At 31.9% G+C, this 23,796-nt stretch overlaps 2 protein-coding genes and 1 long non-coding RNA gene across 3 annotated transcripts; 1 reads left to right on the top strand and 2 right to left on the bottom strand.

Annotated features, from left to right (window-relative positions):
- Positions 1-17,898: 17,898 nt before the first annotated feature.
- On the bottom strand, positions 17,899-19,989 carry LOC118071174 (uncharacterized). Its single transcript, XM_035090166.1, has one exon. It carries the CDS (start codon positions 19,982-19,984, stop codon positions 18,704-18,706), a length of 1,281 nt encoding a protein of 426 aa, XP_034946057.1. The 5' UTR covers positions 19,985-19,989; the 3' UTR covers positions 17,899-18,703.
- Positions 19,990-20,604: 615 nt separating this feature from the next.
- LOC118071175 (uncharacterized) lies at positions 20,605-21,296 on the bottom strand. Its single transcript, XR_004690858.1, has 2 exons — positions 20,859-21,296; positions 20,605-20,784 (listed from the first exon to the last, which is right to left on the bottom strand). It is a non-coding gene; the product is annotated as an uncharacterized lncRNA (long non-coding RNA).
- On the top strand, positions 20,927-23,606 carry LOC118071173 (uncharacterized). The gene is made up of 2 exons (XM_035090165.1): positions 20,927-21,421; positions 21,533-23,606. The coding sequence occupies exons 1-2, from the start codon at positions 21,229-21,231 to the stop codon at positions 22,621-22,623; spliced, it is 1,284 nt and encodes a 427-aa protein (XP_034946056.1). The 5' UTR covers positions 20,927-21,228; the 3' UTR covers positions 22,624-23,606.
- The last annotated feature ends 190 nt before the right edge of the window (positions 23,607-23,796 follow it).

The following is a 23,796-nucleotide window of genomic DNA, read 5'->3' as shown; positions in this document are numbered from 1 at the left end:
CATTTCGCGCATCCCTTCGTCGCCTATTCCAGGATTTACCAAACGAGATTATCCGCTATGACTCGTAAATTCATACCCATCAAATCTTCCACAATTGCACAAATGTCTGCCTCACGTTAATGAGGATTAAGCAATCTCCATCAGATCGATTACAAATTTTTAACATTCATTCAACTTTTAGCTATTGGTAAACTCGATAAAGCTTCATTAAGCTTTTGATTGTACATATTATCAGATAATAAAGCATACCATATACCGTTGACTTGGAGTATTCAGAAATTTATTTTAATTGCTCAAACAAATGAATGTGTATGAATTTATGTATTCCTATGCTGTACCAAGTGATGATAGTCCTGCGCACATACAACCTACAATCCCTTGTCACGACAATCTGTCTGTCTGTCGTTTGCAGATGCCATTCATTATTTGCACTTACGAGAGTTTGGGTTTCTAGAATAAGGGGAGAATTCATTCAATTGAACGGAATCTATGTATAGGTCGTGAAAATGAAATAAAAATTTGAAACCTCTAGTTGTCATATCAATGCTAAAAGCAGAGTTCTTGCTTTAAATATATCATTTAGTAACATTTCAATGCATTATTGTAAAATTTCAGCTGAAAGTAAACATCTTAATAAATTTTTATCTTATCGTTAAATTATTTACGATCATGTGTAAAAAGCATAATACTTCAGAGAGATTCAGTAACTTTCTATTGTTATCATCGACTTGAAATTGGAATTAAATGAATGTCAGAATAATAAAGTATAGTATATGAGAATTTCCGAGTTTTATCACAAAACTGAATGCCGAGACGGTAAATACGAAAAATGAAATGTCAAGGAAACGTATTTTGTTTCGACCTAAAAGCAGTCGGTGAGTAGGTGGCTCTATGCCAGTACACTTTAGTAAAAATGAGCATGTAAGCTCGTAGTAATTCGTATGTGAAATGGCTATGTCTATATAACGTACATCTCTGTACAATTTGAGAATATGGATTAAGGGAAGATAAAGAGAAATTTGTCTTGAAAGAAGGAAAAACAAAGAAGACAAAGTGGTCGCTATGACTTCCGCTTTACGAGCAGCTTGTCTGATTCATATTATTATTGTGCCAAAGTAATACTTTCATTGTCCAAAAAAGGAATAATAAGTGTTCATGAAACCTAAGGGAATACGTACACCTGGGAATTTTATGACTAACGCAAGGTGCAAAATTGGAAGACCCTGTTGAGTTTTCTCCAACTAGTGTGGCAGAGAAGTAGAGGGAAGCAGTACTTTCTCGAAAAATATGAAGGTTTCACGACTATGAAATGTTTCTGGAGTGGGTAAAGTCGGCTCTTCGCAATCCAAAGTAACCTAATTTAGTGAATATCACAGTGGAAGAAAACCCACGACCGTACGTTATTCGTCCACGGAAGAGAGAGAGAGAGTTGTTGGCGTATCCAGCTATCTACCACTTTGAGGAAGCTTTTCTCCGACTGCTACTCCCCGGAGCTCTGCTGGTAAGCCACCATACATCAGCCAAAGCTTACGCTGTATAACTAACTGTACCATTCTTCGCATCTTATTCCACTCGTTGTAGGAAAACTGGTTGAATTAAAGCTTTCAGTAATGCCTGAAAACTGAACTTAAACTTGAAATGTATTAGGGCAAGATATATTCGTTTGCTTTCACAATGTCCTACAAAAAGCTTGGAAAAAGTAGCTCTAAAATCACCCTGGAGAAACGGAGGAATTTGATAATTAATAGCTTGAAGATTTAGACAGCTACCAAATTGTTTGGGACACATTGAGTTCTAGATTCTCGAGAAAATCAAATGGGCGTACCTCTTTAATAAAATGTCTTTGCAAAGTGCCTAATTTTCCACGCCTACTCTTTGACTCGATCATCCCTTTTTTACCTCTCACGAAGAATGATATAGAGTTACAGCTTATATAATCTATACTTATATACTCGCGCGTAATCAGCACTACGCGTGCCAGCTGCATCAGTTCCCTTTAATTTGGGTGTGACTGGGGGTTCTCAAATTAACCCTTCTTGGACCTTAGTGATGGATTATACCTGATGACCCATTGTTTACGATTTGTACGGTCAACCATATACAAAACCCTTTTTATATGTGCTCTGTTACTATTCTTTTGTGTATCAGTTTGAAAACTTTGATGGATCGATTCCTTGTTTGCTTTAGTTTGCATTTCTATTGAATTTTATTTTTTTTTTTTGCTGTGAAGTTTGTTTGCTGTTCACGATTTTATCAGTGCTTCAGATAATAGAAGCTTATTGTTACCTATCTAATTTCATTATAAACTTAGAAACTACGGAATCAACATTAAACAATTAGTTTATCTCGGTATGATATTAATTTGATATCTGAAGAAGATAATATCAGTAGCACGTTCTAACTTCATGTTCTACGTTCACACGTTCCAGTCGTTACTAATCGTGAGTCTTAATTACTTGCTGTAATTACTAGTCATCTTTCTAAAACGTGGCGAAATTCTCTTTGTAACCATTTGCGTACAAAACATTTTATGGTATAAATTCTACAGCTATTATGAACTGTACAAATATATCTAAAAGCTGGCATCGATTATTCTACTTGTTTCACCAAACTTTGGACGACACTTGTAGATATACATTTCTACTACTGAATAAATGATATCATATTTTTAGATCATTTTGAATTGAACTTAATTTTTATTGAAAAACTTTATGTATTTTTATTTGGTTTATCTATAGAATGATGTGTTTTGATCAATATTAAATTTACTCTATGACCATCACTTATTATTCATCACTTCAATTAAATTGTTATATTTATTGATTGAAGAATAGAAATGTATATTTAAATATAAACATAATTTTTTTTACTAATAAAGTTTTTGAAAGTTTAATATTTATTATTAAACTCAAAGGGTTAGGATAATTATAGATTAAATAAAGTTATACACATTATACGCAAATCGATTAATAACTATTACATTAGGATAAAATAAAACACAATTATATTCAAAGCCACCAAAATAACTCGATGTACACAAAATTATTATTAAATTACAATCTCACAAGTTAACTATGAGGAAACTGACACACACCAGAGACTTCTACTTAGCTCCTAATTACTCAACTCTGCGCAGATTAAGTTGCTTACCAGAAGAGAGGAGCAAGGACTATGAATACAGCTGAAACTGAAATTACTCCTTAATACGTATCCTGGTACCTCTGATGTACTTGGCATGAGTTACAAATTGGTTGTGATAGGCCAAGCGATACGATAGAATTGTATGTGCACCGTCTGGAAAAGCAAAGTTTAGCTTCTTAATGCTATCATCTTATCTTTTTTTCATTTCAATTCTTCTCTCCCAGCTGGACATTTAGTTATTTTTTTTATGTTCATATAACAGAGATTGTTCGCATAATGGAATAATTTGTATTGTATTATAAAAAATATTAAATTAATACTAATTTGTAGCAACTGTACAATACACTTTTGAACTGAATCTATTTATTATGTGTTAAATTAAAAACTAAGAAGGTTAATGAATAATAAGAAATTAGATTAGCTTTGATTATTTCTTAAATTGTACATTTATTTTTAATCAACTGGAAATAAGAGACCTAAATGAAGAATAAATTAATAGAGAATTGTAAATAATTTATAGTATAATAATAATAATAAATTATTTTGATGATCATATTGTGACTAGAACTATGTAAATTAATGACAGAAATAAACTTTATGAAGATAGACAATTATGACAATGATTTACTTATAGCTAGTCAGAAGATTCATTTTATCATAGTATAGGCTTTAATTGACCAGCTCCTTTTTTTTTTGTTTAATATTAATGGATTCTTCAGTTATCAATTTACCCTCAGTCTTGAAAGAAAATATAAAAACTCTTGGATCAAATATTTTTCTTTTCTAATTTCTTTTCCAAAATAACTAATTACATCAGAGATATATCTCCTTCCAATGATATTAGAGCAGAAAAACAACACAAGAAAAGACTCACATATGGAAAAAGTGAGAAGTGCGATAAAAAATAGAGAAAGGAGCACAATAGAAAAAGAGAAAACAAAATTTGTACATTTGTTATCCTATACTAACAGAAAAGAGAAAAGTGGGGTGGCAAAGAGTGACTGTTGGTGACGGGCAGTCGAGTGTTACTGTCGGCTACTTAACTTATTGTCGTACGTGGTAGGATTATATCCATTAACTAAATATTTTTCTCTTGTTGTCGGTCGTTGTACTCATTACTTGGCAAGAGCAATTCGTCGCAAGAGTTCTTGTAACTCTATTTTGTTTTCGATACTGATGGTAATAGTTTAAATGGTAACAACTGTAAAAAGCTTTAAAGCTCTTAATTCGCTAAACAAATGTTGCATTAAAATGCACTCAATTTATTATTCTAAATTCATGAAAATAAACAGTAATTGAATAAATTGAAATCTATTGTTTCCAAGGTGATCTCGAGGAAATCCAAGTGACATTTTGATATAATATTCGACTAATAAACGCCTCTTTCATGCGTCCTTTGTGAGGTCTGTAAGGTCGCCATTGATCACTGTTACAGGGTTTGATATGGCTACGTAGTCCGAGGGTCAATCCATTTTGGATGCGGGCTCCAAGCATTAGATTCGCTGATAAGGCAGATATAGTAGCCTATAATGTCCTGACAATCCCAAGCCTTAATAGACCTCTCTCTATAGCTGGCCAGAGTGCATGGACAGTTTCGCTAGTGCCACGTGCATTAATGTACTCTATCTTTGATAATTTTCGATTATACATTCTTTGTATCTAACTATATTTACTATTACATTCAAAACACTTTTTTTATTGATAATAACTCTTTTGATTAACTATTCATTTATAGGTTCTTTGCTTTTAATTAAAACTTTTTGATGGTTGATAAATATTTCCTCATCGATGATGAATTATTTACGGTGGATTCTCAAGAATCTCAACAATTGTTGAGATAATCACTTTATAGTTACTATAAACGATAACAAGTTTTTAGGATTTGTGTGGTTGAAAATTAAACTTTTATATCTATTTTAAATAACTTAAGTTTGATTAAAAATATAAATATTAAGAATGTGACATATAATATTATAAATAACGAACAATGAAGTATCGAAAATAAGAAGATGAATAGCTAGGACATAAGAAAGATTCTATAAATTGTCGTTTATTATTAATCTAACTTAATTTTATCGCTGATTTTTCTCGGTGATTTCTATTGTATGTGATTATAGATTGAGCTGTACGTCTCTAATTTAATGATCGAATGTTGTATTGTTAATATTCTGAAAATACTTTGAATTGTCAAATTATAAATAAAATGTTCGACATATTTCGAAAAGGTGATGGATCGTGGTGTTTTTGATATAAGAATACAAAAAAAAGCGGTTGACATATATACTGTCTTTAGGTAAAGGTCTCGAGGCTTTAATAATAAGAAAAACTGACAAGAAAAAGTCTGGAGCTGAAGATTTCGAGTAGAGGCTGTATGAGTGAAGTAAAAAAACACCATCCGTCAAGCAAAGCATATCCCTACGCCAGAGGTATAAGTTGTCTTTACTTTATGCTTGTTCTGAGTATTCTGTGGCATAAATCCAAAGGATCAATACTCTCAAGGGGTCGAAACATAAGTTGTAAAAGTAATCGCCAGGGAATATAGCGATAAAAATTTTAAAAAGCTGCAGTGTATTTTCGAATTGGACATACGGATCGATATAGGAAGCTAAGAGAATAAATTAATTCTATCATGCAGGGAGGGATGCTAAATAATTTCTTGTTCGTGATCGCGTTCATTCAAATTTCTATAGGAAGGAGTGTCGGTAACGGAAATGCAGAGAATCTTGCGAACGCCTTGGCTGAATAGATGAGGGGAGAAAGACGAGAGTGGTTACTGGCTTCAAGAATTTCGTACGTAGTTGGTGTGTCCCTCGCTTTACTCGGCGTCTGCAAACATTCCCTACGGCCTCACTATTGATAGCAGATATGCCAGAAGAGAGAACATTCGCCCTATGTCTCGGCATTCGCTCTCCCTAGATGAGTCAAGTACCGTCCGTGCCTCTCTACGTCCTCGTACCTTTCTGCGGTTTCGATCTTCACGTTCTGCATCAGCATCGAGTAGGATAGAAAATCATCCCCTATAGTTCCACTGTTACATGCACGTATACCCTTCTACTTAATACTCTATACACGTACACACAAATCACCACGCACTGAGGATCGAAGCTTGAACTCGCGGACCACGAAGCTGTGTCCAACGGACCGATACAATGGTACCCGAACCATGTTATGTCCGCAAAACAACGACGTTCATGTACACTGCTAGTACATTTGTCGCTCCCTTACTAAATGGCCTCCCTACTTTACTACCTACACACCACGTGTATGCTCTGAACAGAGGATTATCCTCGTGAAATAAAACAACGTTGCAGGAAAAGGCACTCACAACAATGGACTAAAAATGCTGACTATTTTTTATTTTTCATTCCAGCCTTTTTTTTGTCTAGCTTTTAATTATATTTTCAATGTTACAAATAATGAGTCAAGTGTAATGAAAATGAAATATCAACGGTGAAATTTCCTGCTGAAAATTGTCAATCGAGGGTGAAGATGCAGGAAGAGAGAATGTAATTATTTTATTGTAAACAATTAGATTACAAACCCCTTCGATGGAGTTTTGCTAGATACATCATAACGACAAACATCTTTTTGCTTCTCTACTTTACTCCATGGTATGTTTCTGATGGCAACAGATTACTCCTGCACATCTCAAAAATAGTAAGACGTGAGCGATGATCATCAGTTTACTCGGAAAATTATTTTCTTTTTTTATTTATTATTTCTTTTCTTATACACATTTATATATTTTACACCCTCTCTCGTTTTTCATGACTCCGTATATTGACGTAGCAACTTCTCGGATATGATGCAGCCATAAAAGCAAAAGAGGCCGTGAATTCATATCGAAATGGCGTTAGAAGAACAGTGAACTGAGATATTTATTCCTACAAGATAATGTAGAACAGCATTTTTCTTGAAACGTTGCAAGCATCAACAAATATTTATTACGAATTTCACGCTGATCCTCTAGAATTATGATCTTATTGTTTTCCTCTAGGTCCTCTTTTTGATGATAAAATAATCTTTGTATCCAACGCTCGTGGAGCTTTTCATTTGAAGCAGTAAAAATTCACTTTATGTTATAAAATAGATAGTTGATAATATTATCAAAGTGTACATTGAAAAAATTATTCGTTTTATTCAAACCTTTACTGATTTTCAATTAATTCAAGATTTATTATTCAAATGATAAAATATTCATTAACTATTAACAATCAATCTTCGAAGTAATAATTTTTATTTTAATTTTAACAAATTTTTTTTTTAAATATAAAAATCAGCTGAGAAGACTAGAAATAATTAATTTAATTTTTTTTTTACTCTGATCCATCATATTTATTAATAATTCAATATTTATTTCTAAAGCTTATATTTGTTAATATCAGAATTCATATATTCAATATTTAAACATTGTCGTTTTAGATCAAAGTAGGCTTATAAATATTTACTCTCCTGTTATAAATTTATAAAAATATTTGATGATTTTTTAAACTAATGATTTTTTTAAAAATTATTTCCAGACTGCTATCAATTCTCTAAAAGCCTAGACATAAGAGAGCCCACTTAAATTCAGTTATGACCGATGTCTAAATTGATCGAAACAGTATAGTGCGGACATACATTGTTGTTAAACTAAATTTATACAAATGAGACTTTGCGATTGTCAGAAAGAATAGATGTCAAGACAGGTGAATGATACTTCATATGCATTATCTGTATACCCGTGCGACGAGGGTTGTGATAACGGGTATACCTGAGCTCTCCTTTATTTTGAAACATATACTCATGACGCAAACATTAATAATGCATGACATTTGTCCGTTTGCAATGAAAAATAGTTGATGAATTGCACTCTACTACAACATCATTGAGACTTTGAATAAATTAATTACAAAGAATTCACTCTTACAGGTCAGTTATCACAGAGTTTTAAGTTAGCAGTAAATGAAGCATCATAATGAAAATAATTATTATTAAAAGTCGCATACTTGTACAAGCAGCTTTAAGTGGTAAAGCTCGTTAAATACTTGATCCTCATAGTGCAATACTTTTTAAACTGGATAAACACTGACTTAATTTAGTGATAGCAAAAAAGTACAATTTCGTTTAGATTTATTATTTGAAAGAGCTTTTAGAATTTCTGCTGTTCTTTTCAACGTCTGGAAACCAAATGGTACATTAAATTACATTATTTTATAACGAACCGTCGACGTGTACATTCAACAAGACCAAACAGCACTTGGCTAGACTAATCGAAGCAAGCGCATATTGAAGCTTTCAAATCTCAACGTATTATTACTCTTCATTTTTATCCAAGGTTGGAGAAGAAAGGGTAACCATATTCCTCTTACGTGGCGAAAACTTAACAGAGTTTCAAGAGATTAGTTCTCCTTTATCGTACTATTTTCCCACAAACTCGCAGCTTAGAGACCAAACAAAAAAAGGGGGATGAACAATAAAGGGATTGTATTGTTTTGTTATGCTACTAAAACAGCACCAACGTTTGTTCCTTGACTATTTCCCTACAAATACGGAAATCGTCATACTGGTTGAGATAACCAACATCTACACTAATTGCAAACCCCTTGGGAAATTCCACTCCTGTGTCTATTCGTCTCGACGATCTCCTCGTTGTAATCATGATTCCCAAGGAAGTACAAACATTTATGAAGCGTTCAAATTTTGTTGTTAAATATGTAATTTTAGTCAACAATTAAATGTTTTTAAGAAGTTCATTCTTTTTGTGACGATAATTTTTAATTTTTGAAAAATTGATTTCTTAGAATTCTAGTTTATAAAAAAGAAAAAATAGGAAATTTTTTGTTATTGATCATGTTTGTTTTTCGAGTTAAATTGAACTCAAGGAAATCTATTTGCATTGTTAACTCAACCCAAATAAAATAATACTTATAATATGACAGATCGATACTTTGCCAGTGAGCTATCACTAGCACGTTCTTGCCATACACCAAAAGGATCAGACATTGCCAGTTGAAAATGTTCCAAAAGTTTGAGGCTACTATCTGGACATGTAAAAAATTGTGAAAAAGTAGGAAACAGAAAGAAATTAATTTTTTTCATGGTAGTACTTTTTTTGCTCGAGTTTATAACAATTTATGGTTATGAATAGAAACCTAAACATTTTTTACTACATGTGTGTAGGAGTTTATTTGAAAAATAATGAGAAAATAAAAAATTTTTTTTGTTAAAGAAGAATTAAAAATAACGTTGAAAGATTTTTGTATTATGATTCAAAAACTTTCTCTAATCTACAATTACTGACATTTCACTAAATAAATTGTCAGAACAACTAGTTATAACGCAGCATGTGGTTAGCGAATAAATATGATCTTTTTTTCTGCTTTGTCCAGACTAGTTTATGTTGTAAATCGCTTATTTTTCTGGATATAATAAAATCTACTGAGCGAGTAAGAAAAAAATAACGGTAATAAGATAAGAGTCTGAAAAAAATGTTCAAAGAGATTTTTGATGGTAAGCTTTAGATGATGAAAAAAAGATGATTAATTATCTTAACTCAGCCTTTTTATGCCGATGGAAATTTTCTTTCACAACTACCGGAAATTTGTGGTTGCAAATCGTTATCATTTTAGTAACAAAATAGCGGTATGTAATATTTTCAGAAATGCAAAAGAGGATGTTGGCAAAAGATGGGTGTTCCATGAGAGCTTCAAGGCATGTGTTAGCGCTTTTAAACAGCAATGTGCAACACGACTGACACGCAATACAACTGCATATGCAAAAATCTCTTTTTATCGTTGCATATATACGTTGTCGGGGAAACACAGACAGACGATCCTTGCTTTTACTGCTTCGGGCTTACACGATGCGTTCACGCCAGATTCATCTCAACGCCAAGTTCGCTAGAGTAATATATGTACAACTTTTTAGAACAAAAAAAAAATATTCACCATGTTTTCCTAGTTTATAAGCCGCTGCTGCTGGGCTTTTACACCACATTATAATTTATATGCTTTCACCTACAGATTTTGTTACCTTCCGAGCGGATTGAAGTATCTGCAAATACGATTATGTGATTAAAGTTGTTCAGGGCAAATTCAACTTTGATTTTAAAGGTCGTTTAACGTAGAAGTATGGTTGTAGGGATTGGGAGATTAAGAATTGTTAATTCTAATGCATTTATTTCAACTTTGGTAATTTTTTGACAGTCATTTTTTTATTAATTGTGAGTTTAAAAAATTATTTTTTTTAGAAAAAAGAACAATTTTGAACAGCTCGCAAATTAAGTATTGTAATTTTTGCTATGAAAGTTATAAAAAGTACCCAGAAAATATTAAAGCTAACTTTAAGTAATTTAAACTCAGTAAAAACTTTACTCAGTATCTACCATCATCATCATATTTACTTGAAAAATTTTGAGCATAATTTTTAATTAGAATTCGTTCAAAATATTCTTGAAAATAATTATATAATACTTTCATTATTATAATTGAATTTAACAATATCAATAAAAGTATTTAACTACGATACTTCTATTCCTATTTAATAGAGTCTGAACTACAAAAAAATTATTTCTCCTGCAATTTATCATAGTGATGTCATGTAGACTATTAATTAAATAAAAGTTTAATTAATGTAAGAAAATAGATGTAAAAAATCGGAAAATTTATTCAAAGACATTATAAAAATTTTTTACGCTTAATAACCGAGAAGACAAAAGATAACCGATATTCCTGGAAGCAATGCTCGCAGCCTACGAATGATAAACGCACAAAAGTGTGGGCCGTAGACTTCATCGTCTGCAAAAACTCATTCGCCATGCGAAAATGAAGTCTGTATTGTCATTAAAGTATAATTTCTATGCCAGATCGTGGGAACCTAGAGTGACGTTTCTAAAGACCATCATGTTAGATTTTCAAGTCAGCCTCACATAATTAATTTTCGTAGGACGACGCTAATGATTTCCTCGTGGGACAATTTGGCGCCTCAAGCTGATAGCACAGAACGACGAAAAAAATTCTAGTCAATACGATGTATATATCAAATCACATAATGATAATGTCTACTTTAAATCATTTCTTTTAGACGTCTGAATAAAACGAAAGTTTGTGGCTCATCAAGAGTTTAAGATTGAAAATAAACGCACTTCTCTTTCACTCTGTCTCCTTCTTATATCGTTGCAGACGAGGGTCTTTTGATGAGCTAATGTAAAGTCACGCGATCTCAGTGATAAACGTTTTGCCTTGGTTCGTCGTGACTTGGACTGCCTATCATGTAACACGCAAACAAACATATTACTTTTTCTTGGCATTTCGATTGCACTTGCTTTTAAATCAACTTGTCCATCGCTCAAATATGTTGGCTGACCTTGTTAAGACTAGCTCATAAATTCATTCATAACTTTTTTTCAACCTTACATTTTTTGCTAATTATACTTAATAGTTTATTGACATAATCTATATATTTCTCGTTTATATTCAATCATACCAATGAAATCAATCATCACAAATAAAAGTTGCACGTCTTAGATTTATTGATTTACTTCATCAACCGGTTATGAATATTAAATTTAATATGACCGATTATTCGGATTTATACTGAATTACAATTATCCCTTTGACAGTTAAAACCACATTAGTTTGTATCAAATATAAATTTATAATATTAATAATGGTGTAAGCTAGAATAGTAATTATTAAATTATAATTACTTAGTAAGTACTTTGATGATGTATAGGATTAAGTGACTTATCGACAATTAGATAAAATGAAAGAATGGTGAGCTTTAAATTTTTTCTGGTTGTCAGTTTTAGTTTTAATAAGAATTTTAACGAATTCAAGAAGATAACTCAAAATTTTTCAACCCTCCCAAGCAATCAAGTGAAGCAAAAATCCAAACACTAGCATCTGCACACTTTTTTGTACACGTAAACAAGGAGAGTTAAACTTTGACGCAGCTGGTCTTTGAAAACTAATAAGGTCGAAAATTAAAAAGTTTCATCATCACTGTTGCAAAATTTAGCAAACTCGTCATCACCAATATCATTATCGTGGACATAGTGTTCTTGAGAGAAAAAAAGTTTTGATTTTCCACATAGTCTAGACTTGTGAATGTAGGAGGTCTGAAATAATACATTGTTATTTCAGGTCCACGTCCTGTGGAAAGGTTAAATAGCATTTTTAAGGCTGAGAAGCTCCCTCGATGTCTCAGTGCCTTGGGCTGGCAATAAAATTATCATTTATTCGACGGCAAAGGGAGAACAGCAAGGGCAGACGAAAGTGTGTGCGAATGAGACAGGGCACAGCGAAAAGGAGAAGCGCAGAATAGAGTGTTAGAGACGGTACCGGGCAACTGCTTGAAGTTTGATGCAAATATGCCGACTGATGCATTATTCAGGAAGAAACTATTAGAGTATAAATATATATATATATAACTATTCTGTGCACCCTATATATTGAGTACATGGGCCGAAGTGCAACTAGGCGTACTAAACTGCCGCAACGACTGTCGCATGTTTGTGTGCTCTACAGTGTTTTAATGTATTCGTTCCGGACGGTTTGCTGGACGAAAGTTTCGTGTCAAAATGGTTCCTTCGTCGGGCGTAATTCGAACCAACCCGTGACTGTCTTGCATAATGAATATCTCCTCCGTCCACGGCTGACTTTATGCATTATCCATCTAGATGTCGTCAAGACAGTTTGACAATTTTTTTCGACATCAATTTCGCCTACTCTTGGATCAACTTTCTCAAGTACAACCTACAGTTGTCAAATGGTAAATTAAAATAGACCTCATTCGATAAACCACTGAATTTCAGTAGTTTATTTGCCAACTTGCAACAGTGAGAAAGGGTAGTGCACTACTGCTCCTTCAAGTTAATGAACATTTAGAAATTGGCTGCCTAACAAACTACCTCTAACTACTATACCAGCTTCTACCACAGCTACCTTCCGATCTACAGGATTCACGACCTTTGAATATGCAAATCGCCGTCTGTCTTAGACGCGCCTGTTAGCCTGTCCATAGAGAGAGTCAATAATCATTGCTTGGTGTACGGTCAACTAAGTTAGATATTTTATACCCATTAGCAACATGCTGATGTAACAGTTTATACAATAAAAACTTTGGATCTCTACAATACAATCCATCAACAGTCTGCAATAATGGCATCACCATCGGCACTTAGGGAATCATTTCCATTGTGCCCTTAGGTAATAGCGTCTCGACAGGTTTTTGTCAACAATTTCATACCCGTTCAACTAAGCCATGGCTGTTGTCTGTGTCATTAATGTCAAACGATCTGACGGCAGTTTTAACCATGCCTCTAACGAACACCTCCACCCATCCTCAATACCATTGATGAAAAGGGGAACGATAACAGTCAAGGGATTCAAATACTCGCTAAAGGGTGACCCTGTTAGTATATACAGGAATCGACGTTCGTGGCTTATACGCGTCTTTTGTGCAAGTTTATCTTCAATGATGCTTCGTCAAGACATCTACTAGTATGTCTCGATACTACAAGAAGCGGAAGAATGATTCATGTCACCTCCGATTCATTATGCTGTCAGTAAATTACTTGAGAGAGAAAGTCATTTCACCATTTTACTTACAAACTTTTGCTTAACTTTGAATAATCATTAATTGCTTGGATAATTATTCAAAAAATGAATACTATTAGCTGCTGATAAAATATGAATCTGATAATTTATACGCATGTTTTAAATTACATTCTTTGAAATCTCATTAATTAAACTCTAATTCATAAAACAGAGATAAAACTTTGAAAAAAGTATTTTAAGAGAAAATACTTTTTTTTCAATGGAGAGTGATTCATAATTAGCTTTGCAATGTTTTCATGTTCGGAACATGTGTCTAGCACGATTATGTGTTTAGAGTGTGACTGGCCAAGAAACAGAGCTTCTAAATATTGAAACGAAATAAATATGGTTATCGTTTGTACATTTGGCATATTTAACGTTCAGATACTATTCAGTTGTGTCAGACTCTAAAGGTTTGCAACAATATTTCTTTCAACGACTCCGGTGGCTAGTAAAAATTAAAATAATTACAGGGTGATATTTGCTACGAAGTTGGTGTATTAACTTACTCTATGGAGCACAGATTTCCGAAAGTCTCCAACACTCTTCTAATATACTTCCTGTAAGTCATATTACATTTCAAACGATATTTTTATGTTTGTTTTCATAGAATTTCTTTATTAAGAGTTAACGAGAAGATTCTTATGTCTGTCTTTATCTCTTGAATTAAGATCAACCAGACTCACCTCACTTGTTTCCTTTTTGCTCTTCACTCAGCTTGTTCCTCCCTTTTATATCCATCTCCGATTTTATCACGCTAAGTATTATCCTTCGTTAATCTGATCGAGTCTTAAGATTTCGAGACCGACAATCGCGTTATGAGACAGCAAGAAGACGTGAGATAAAGTTGACTGTACCGAATATTCCAAATAAATGAGATGTTTTGAAGTAGCTCTTCTTCAGTTACTATTGTCACAGGTGTAAGCAAATATAAAAAGTATCAGTGTATTACTCATTCCATTCAATGGAATTGAATTCATTTAATTATGTCTATGGCAATAAATGAATTTAATTAAGTAGATTTGTAATGTTATAAAAGTAAAAAGAATGAAAGAAGTTCAATTCAGAAGTAAATTCAATCTGTTCTATAACTTGTATTTAATTTATGATTATTAATTAACTTTTATGAATCATTATTTTTAAACTTGTTGAAAAATTTATTTAAATATTTGATAAAATATGACTTTTCTGCATTGATTGATTGAATGAATTTTTCTAGTATTTGATAAACGGTAATTTTTCAAAAAATAATAAACTAAAGCTTTGATTACAAAATAAAATATTTGTTTATAATAAAAATAAATATTTTCTAACTTGTACAAATAATTCTAATAGTCAAACATAGTCCACAGAAAATCAGGAAAATATTTTTGCAACAATCCCTGATTAACTACGTTTTATCAACAAGGAAATGAATATTTATGTTTACACCAGTTTGCTATGCACTACGTGATGTGCGAGTAAAGATGAAGATGAAGCTATATGTTATGTGGGCAATCGAGTAACCAGACGAGATAATGGATGGTCGGCATCGTTCGTTGGTGGGTAATGTTTCTAACTATATGAATGGCAAAATTGCGTGCAAATGCTTCTTAGGCAAAACACTATCAGACTGTATTTAAACTGTATACGGCTTTATATATTAAGAACACGTTTGCATTAGTTATATGAATAAAAAATTTAATTTATGATGTTGAACGACTGTCACTTTGAATAAACATATTTTTCCGTAGAATGACTCAATCGAACGGTTCATCAGTTTTTTTTTATTTATATTGCTTTTTTCTTAGTATACATTATTTCTACAAGCACAAACAATTTACAAGATCTAACTTGGAAATTACAAGAGTAAGTGTTGAAATTATAGCAGCTACGCCTCATTGACACAAACCTGCACAAGATCCCCACGAGATTCATCGTGATGCTTGAAGGAAGCAAACTTGAGACATCGCAGGCTAGCAGATGAGCAGATTGCTCTCATTATCCTTCTACACAGTCAACTTGTTCTGTCTCGTCTCAATATACTTCGTACTTCTATTATCTACCTTGCTTGCTGCTTTGCTCATCCACATTGCTGATTTCTCTCTCTTTCGTCATCCAAGTCTCGTGCAGTAACATCTAAAAAATGAATAACTATCATATCAACTCAAGTTTCATCAGAAAATATCATTAAAGAAATTCAACTTCATGGAGCTGAAAAAAATCACTCTGAAAGCTCTTGATGATAAGTACTTGTGAATAATTTTTATTATTAATTGATAATATGAATTAGTAAGATTTAAAAGAAGTCAAGACTCTTCAACTTCATGAATGATGATGCTGAAATAAAAAAAAGACAGTTTTTTGAAAAGTAAATGCAAAGTTGTTAACTTACATATATGTATAGAATTTCAGGTAATTTGATATGAAAAAAGCGTCCAAAGGAAATGCAAAATTAGGGTAGGTATAATGTACATAAAACCAGACTCCATAAATCGTAATTAAATTATAATGCAAAACTACAATGTGCCTCACCTTCTGCCGAACAATTTTCTCCACCTACGATACCTGTGTATCTCCAATACAACCCTCTTTATATGGAAGTGCAAATTAGCGATGGATATACATGTCTCTACCTCTCTACCTCTATTTGTATTACATAAATTAATTTAATGATTTCTCGTTGATTAAAAAAAATAATTTTTAAACAGTTTGCTTTAATTTAAGCAATTTCAGGAGCTATCATCTGATTTATTGGACTTAACCTTGTATTTATATTGCATGCTTCGTTGAAAGTTGCTTGCTTCGCTCATTATAAATGGGAATTCCTCCTAAAATGTCGCAAAGGGTTCGCTCTAAAGCTATGGCAAGAGGGAAAAGGAATTTAATTAGAGTGCACAACGAGACTGCTCAGGTATCACATAGAAAACGCGTTTCATCCATTAGGTAGAGGCCACAAGTGGCTATAGGTATAAAACGATTTTACTTACGATGGTGACGTTTTTTAAGGAATTCATGACAATATAAGATCACTTGTTATTTCAAGTATAAAACCAAATCAAGCAGATCTGTAATTATTAAATCAGCTGACTCTTAAATGATTCTAGATTCTGGTTGAACAAGCATTTGTTAAGTATTACTATCACAATATGCATCTGATAGTGCTCATGGGTATGTATTCCAAAGTCTGAAACTCATCACTTACATACTTGGTTCTTACCGGTGCAAGTTTGACCTAAAGCCAACTCTTTTGTTCCTCAACCAAGGCAAATCAATGCTTCTGAGGAAGTTCATTTTCAATGCTTTGCATTCACTTGAATATTCATTCGCAGCTTCAGCGTCGTACTAGTATTCAACGAATCAGAAATACTCTGTCCATGGATGCCACGGTACAAGAATTTACCTCACTCGTATTTATTGAAATGTTTTCGAACACGCCAACGATTTTCTCCTATGTACAAAACGTTATCTTATTTTTATTAGTGGTAAAATATATCGTAAATTTGATTCATTTATCTTGCAAAAGTTGATGCATATTTTTGTATAAAATATGATTTTGGATATTTTATTTCTCTAAATTTATTCTAGATAAGAATTTTTTTAGCTGAAAGTTGGAACATCTGATAAAATTTGTAACAAAGATAAATTTAAAGTTTTTGAGAATTAGAACAAAAGAGTGTGTTAAGGTTGTAAGAATTTTTCTTCTATTCTTTACTTCTTTCGTTTCATTTCTTTTACTCAAAAAGAATTATTCCAGATAAAAGCATAAATTTTTTTTATCATTCTTCTTTTATCTTCGAGTCTTGAATAACCTTGTAAAATTTTTAAGAACAATAGAACTTCAACATTTTTTTAATTTGAAAAAAAAAATATGTTAAGATGTAGCAAAACTTTTTATTTTTATCTGTAAAATGTTACTTGTGAACGGTTATTAATATCAAGGATTGAAATAACTTCTTTACTGAATAATGAAAGTCTTGCAATTTTTACCAAAAATTAAATTCATATGGCAGAAAACAAATTGATCAAACAATATTCTTAATCCTGGTTAGTTGTTTGCAGTTGATGGAAAGCGTAATCAAATTAATCCGCTTATCCTTTGATTGATTGAACATAGAATGTAACACTAGTGACAATCCATCACCAATAGACTAATAAAAAATGCCAGAAGACAAGGATAATAAACCAAACGCACATATAAGCCTGTACATAGAACATGTGAAATTAATCCATTCCGTAATTTATTTAAACATGAAACTCGTTACAAATTAAATCACTGACATGGTACATCTTGCCAATTTACTAGCATAGTAATTTAATTAATTAATACATTAAATATAGTGTTTTTTAATTCAGCATATCACAGATCATTTTCTTGTAAAATATTATAGGACTTACATTAATTACAATAATAAAATTAATATAAATAAAAATAATTCTCCTTCTACTGGCTAATTACTTGTTATTTTAAAATGTATCTATTCAGAGTTTGTTTGAGATAATGATTTGATTGTTTATGATAAAATAAAGAATTAGAGATCAAACATTTCATTTTAAATGTGAGCTATGAATCAATATGTAACTACACAATTAGCAATAATTCTTTTTTTGCGTAATGAAGCAAGAATTTCCTTTACTGGGATTCCACAGAACATCTGTTACATAACGGAAGTTTTAACCGCAATATCGTAGTCACAATGGTGTTCGCCTACACGTTTTATAAACATTCTATGGGTTTCCAAGTATTAAATATAAAAACTGCAATGCGTGTGCATGCCAATTTATAATCTTCCGTCTTTTTTCCGTTTTTTCTAATATCAATTTTATCTGTATTTTTTTGCATTTATTCTAAAACATAACACTGTTATTTTATGCAATTTTAGCGAACTTAGAATGACTTTTTATGTTGATGTTGAGTCATTAAAAAGACTACAATAGTAATATATTCTTTTGATTATTAGAAAAATTAAAAAAATTACATAGTGAGTATTTTCAATTATTGTTCAAATACTAATTGTTGCTACTGTTGTCTGTGGACGTCTATACTTTGAACATAAACCTTTGATTTTACCAATGACTGCTGGATGAGTAGCAGTAATGAACAACCAGAGTGAAGGTTGAGCTAAGCGACAAGTCTTTAAAATAACGAGGTTATTGAAGGAAGCAAAGAGCATTCCAAAAAACCATGGAGCACCCATTAATAAATATAATCGTAGGAATAAAAAATATCTTTTTTTCATCATATTTTTCTGGTTACGTGTTGCCATTTCTGTACTCCTCTGAATCTTGAATATCTTATAAGTTGTAAACACAAAGAGTATATTATTTAACACAAGTGTAAATGTTGGCACAAAAAAAAAATAAGCATTGATAATAAAACTTGGTCCTTTGCGGAAGTTTATGTAATTTGGTTTTAACACAAAGTCATCAGGTATACCGGGAATATAATCACAAAGTCCAGCCATTAATACTGGTAAAAAGGAACCACCCCATGCAAATATTCCATAAAAAAATAATTTGCGGTTGTCAGCAGCCTCACTTCTAGTTCCGTTGTCTGCTACCCAATGGAACCTAGTAATTACTAACGTCATGTCAAAGCAAATTACATTGAGCCAAAAAACAGTTGATATTGTAAAATATTGAATCCACAACCAAAAGAATATCATTAAATGGTCATTAAATTGGCAGTTTCCTAGTTCGCAGAAACCTAACAGTTGCAGAATGACTCCATGCATCATGAGGCAAATGTTGTGTCTAACTACTGCTCGATTATAGAGTCCACGTCTTAGTCTTGGAACTGATAAGTAGATGGTCACTACGACGATACACAAAATAACATGAGCAATGTTTGTAGACATATACGTTTTAGCACCCCACATTATTACTGCATCCAAGCCTAGAATGTGTGACAGGACATCAGGACACTTGGCAAGAATTTTTGTTCCGTTAGTGACATCATCAATGCAAAAATTATTCGGTATGTGAAGAGTCACGTACATGATGCTTTCACTTTTAAAATTTGTATCATAAATCAGTGAGTCATTGTGATTGCACATAAATGCTTCCTTTGTTGTTATTCCTGTTGACTTGATTGAATTTAAATTAGATTCTCTTAAAGTTTGATTCACACAGGTTAATTGTTCATTGAAAAGATATCCACTAGCACAACACTTGCGTGGTGGTGAGTGCATTAGATAGAGATGTTTACTATGACTAACAGAGGTTAGTAATATTTGCAACAAAAACAAGAGAAAAATCCTACGAATATTAAGTCGTATGTGCATCTTGATTGATGAACTATGTTATACTGAACTTGATTCAATATTGCTCCATTGTTAAAATAATATGTATTATCTACTAACCACTAATGTTTTCCTTAGTTTTCCCCACACTTCCAGGTTTATCGTTGCATATTCGTCATCAAGTGACATCATAAATAGAGGAAAAATTATTTTCTTGAGGTAGACATATCAGCACCCGACATTTTCTTCAGATAATACTTGTGTTATCTTTTAGAAAAAAAATTACCTAAAGTATTACTAATTTATTTTTTTGTTGTTCAATCATTATTATAAGTCTATAAATCACTAACTTTTCTTAGAGACAATGTACTACATGCGATTAAAAACACCTGAACATTAACATTTATTTATAGTTGGAGAAAATTAATAAGAAAAAAAGAAACATATTAATGATAATAATAATTTAATAGGAAACATGTAGTATTCAAATCTTGTTCACGTATGAATTATTAGTATCTAATAGAATTTCCACTGCGAGACTTCCTCGTAAATGAAATTAATGTTGATCCTCTCTGAGAAGTTGGAGTGAATAAATGTTACATCTCAAATCAAATTACCAATTAATTCGAGTGAATAAAGGAGAAATGACTTGAAGTAATATAGACGTGCAAATAAATAATTTAATCCTTTATTATTGATTAAAAAATATACAGCTGCATAATGATGTAATTTTTACCCAGTTTTTCACAAGAATTCTCATCATAATAAACCCAGTGTTAAGCTGGGAAAACTTCCGACGTCAGCATAAAATAACAATAATTATATATAACTGAACACGCAAGCTGAAAATTTTAATAAATTTAGTAAATAAATACATAATTACAATGCAAGCTTATTTGTTCACTTGTTCACAAACCTTTGAAACTATTACCCCTATTGAACGTTAATTTAACGAAATTATTACCAGGTAAAAATATGCCTCATGTTGCATTCATGCTATGTATTGACATTTTATTTACGACTATAAAAAATAGCCTTGTGAATATTGCGTATTTTAACTAAGCATGCACACTAACATTAACAGTTGGTGGTTTTCAAGACTCGCCTCGACTGCTTGGACAACGTCCAGCCATACTCAATCTCACTTGTGGTAGGATCCGTTGAAAATATTATACATAAAGTTGTTGGTGATGTTTAACCTCTGGGAGAATGAGAAACCAACACAAGTTTTAATCAGTCACTTCACTCTAATTCACTGAAGGATAGACTGGCTGCAAACTGCTGCCATGCTAGCAACTCTTAGAGTGATTTCACTTGTTGTGAGTTTCGTAAACTCGACCACAATGTTACTCAAGTGCTGTGATAATAGATATATACTTGACAATAGTTTAAACTGCATAAAGAATAGTAGTAACGGAAAAATGATTCCCGAGCTGAGTAACGATGTTGGAATAACAATTACTAGCATCTGTTCAATCAGTGAGTTTTGACTTATTCTCAATATATATTTATCAAAATCTATTTAAAGAAATTTGTTAGTTTTTTTATTCGTGATATAATTATTTTTAATTACTTCTTTATATTTTTCAGATAAATTAGAAATGTTGTCAAATTTTAAAGACTATGCAAATAATAGTTTATGCATGGATAAGTTTGATAATGGATCCTCAGTAATCCTCTTGTGTCTAGGAACTGATAATGAGACTATTAACAATCAGTGTGATAGTATAGTAACAGTTTTAAATTTTTGGGGAGCTTCGATGGTGGTACTTGCAACAATTCTCTACACAATTTCTTATGTCATAGTTGTTATTGTTTACTGCTTTCTACCAAAAAACCAGAATTCTGCTTATGACAGATCTGTCATTTCTTTCAATGTTTCCTACATTGTCCTGAATACTTTGATTATTTTTAGTGGATATTTTGAACTGTGTCACATAGAATTGACAAACACAACGTATGGAATTCTAGGATTGATAATCGTGTATTTTATTCAAGCTTGCTGTTTGTGGTTGTTTATCATTTGTTTTGATATGACTTTGGCGATTACTAGATTCCACTGGATACCAATTTATTTAGATAGACGTGATGGTAGAAATGAGTTTAGAAAATATGCTGCTGCTACTTGGTTTGCATCAACAGTACCAACAATCATTGCAGCAGTAATGGAATTCAATAGCGTATTGCCCCACGAGTCATCGTTGAGACCCAACTTCTCTGATTTTCATGGTCAACATAATATAGCTATTTTATTTTATACTTTATTTCTACCAGTAGTTATGTTACTGACCAATACATGTCTTTTTTTCGACACGACATATAAGATAATTAAAATCCAAAGAGATGAAAAGATTTTGAATAAAAATAGAAGCAAAGTGAAGAAGGCAAAAAAGAGGTATATTGTTTACTTGAAGCTCTACCTCATTATGAATGCATCTTGGTTATCAGGTGCACTATCAGCTGTATTTCCAAGTCTGTGGTTTCTCAAGTTTGTAAGGATACTACAACTTATTCTTATGCTTATCGTTATCGTGCCAAGGCAACGAATGATACAAGCTTACGACTGTTTAAGAAATACCTTAACGAAGTGTTCAGCTTGTTTTAGAGGAGATGTAGCTAAAAGCATTTATAAAAAAAAAATAAATATTTTATTAGAGTTTAATAGAAGTATTAATTGTTGATTTGAAAATGTCGTTGTCCTTGTTGCTATGCCTATATCTGCTGCTCAATAGACAGAATTGAAACTGACCTGGAACTCAGCAATTCCCAGCTCGGAAATAGATGTAATTACTTCAAATAGACTCTTTAACTAAGTTACTAGAGGTTACGAGGCAATATTGGAATGCCTGCAGCATTTCTGTATGCATATGTAACATTTATTGTTATTACTAAAAATTGATTTGAGTATTCATAAATTTCATCAATAAAATTATCGATCTTTTAATAATCACATGAAAGCTATAAGAATGTCAAGTCAGTAAATGTTGTTGACATATGCTAATTTTGACTTCAATTCTAATGTTTACTTTCTGCAATAAAATAACTAATGTAATTTTAAGGTCAATAGAATATTGCCATTCATTATTAACTACATTTTGTCTTTTGCTCAACTTTAAATATTAATTTAATTTTATAAATTCCATTTAAAACGAAATGAATAACAATTTTAATTGTTATTGTTACAGCAAATCTCAAATTTGGAAATGTTTTAAAGTGACGTCACCCATTTGATTAACATTGTAGTTACTTTTCAAATACTTCCAAGTGCATTAGAAGTGACTACAATGTTAATCAAATAGATGACATCATTTTAAAACACTACGATTTGCAATGGTTTTATTTTTTGTGATAAAGAAAAACTTAATGGCAATATGTAGAATCTGCAACTAATTGAATTTATAAATAAACAACTTTCCATATATAAGATAGTCTGGAGGTAATATAATGTTTGATCATAAGAGGGTAGAAAGAACGACAATGTGAGGGAAAAGTAATTCGTGGCTTGTGCTTTATAGCTTCAAGGATGACGAAAAGAAAATTTAAAATCGAATCAACGAAAAAATCGGATTACGCTACGACTTCAATTCCACTACTGCAAACATAAGGATTGAGTCTGTTGTCAACTTTTAGTTGTAAATCGTATCCCAGTGTTGTAATCTATTAAATCGAAATATTATTAATGGATCTTTCATTAAAATAAATAAATAAATTTATATTTTTGTTTTCAAATAAATTTGTTGTTGATTTTATTTTTTTCATCTTTCTAAGTGTATGCATAAAGTCTTTGTGATATGGAGATTTTATCACTCACAAAGACCACGCTAGCGTTAATGTAATGCCTTAGCTTCTAAGGA

Source organism: Chelonus insularis, unplaced genomic scaffold (assembly GCF_013357705.1).
Source record: "Chelonus insularis isolate UGA/USDA-ARS -01 unplaced genomic scaffold, ASM1335770v1 contig_75_pilon, whole genome shotgun sequence".
Classification (NCBI taxonomy): domain Eukaryota; kingdom Metazoa; phylum Arthropoda; class Insecta; order Hymenoptera; family Braconidae; genus Chelonus; species Chelonus insularis.
This window is presented reverse-complemented; position numbering and strand designations above follow the sequence as displayed.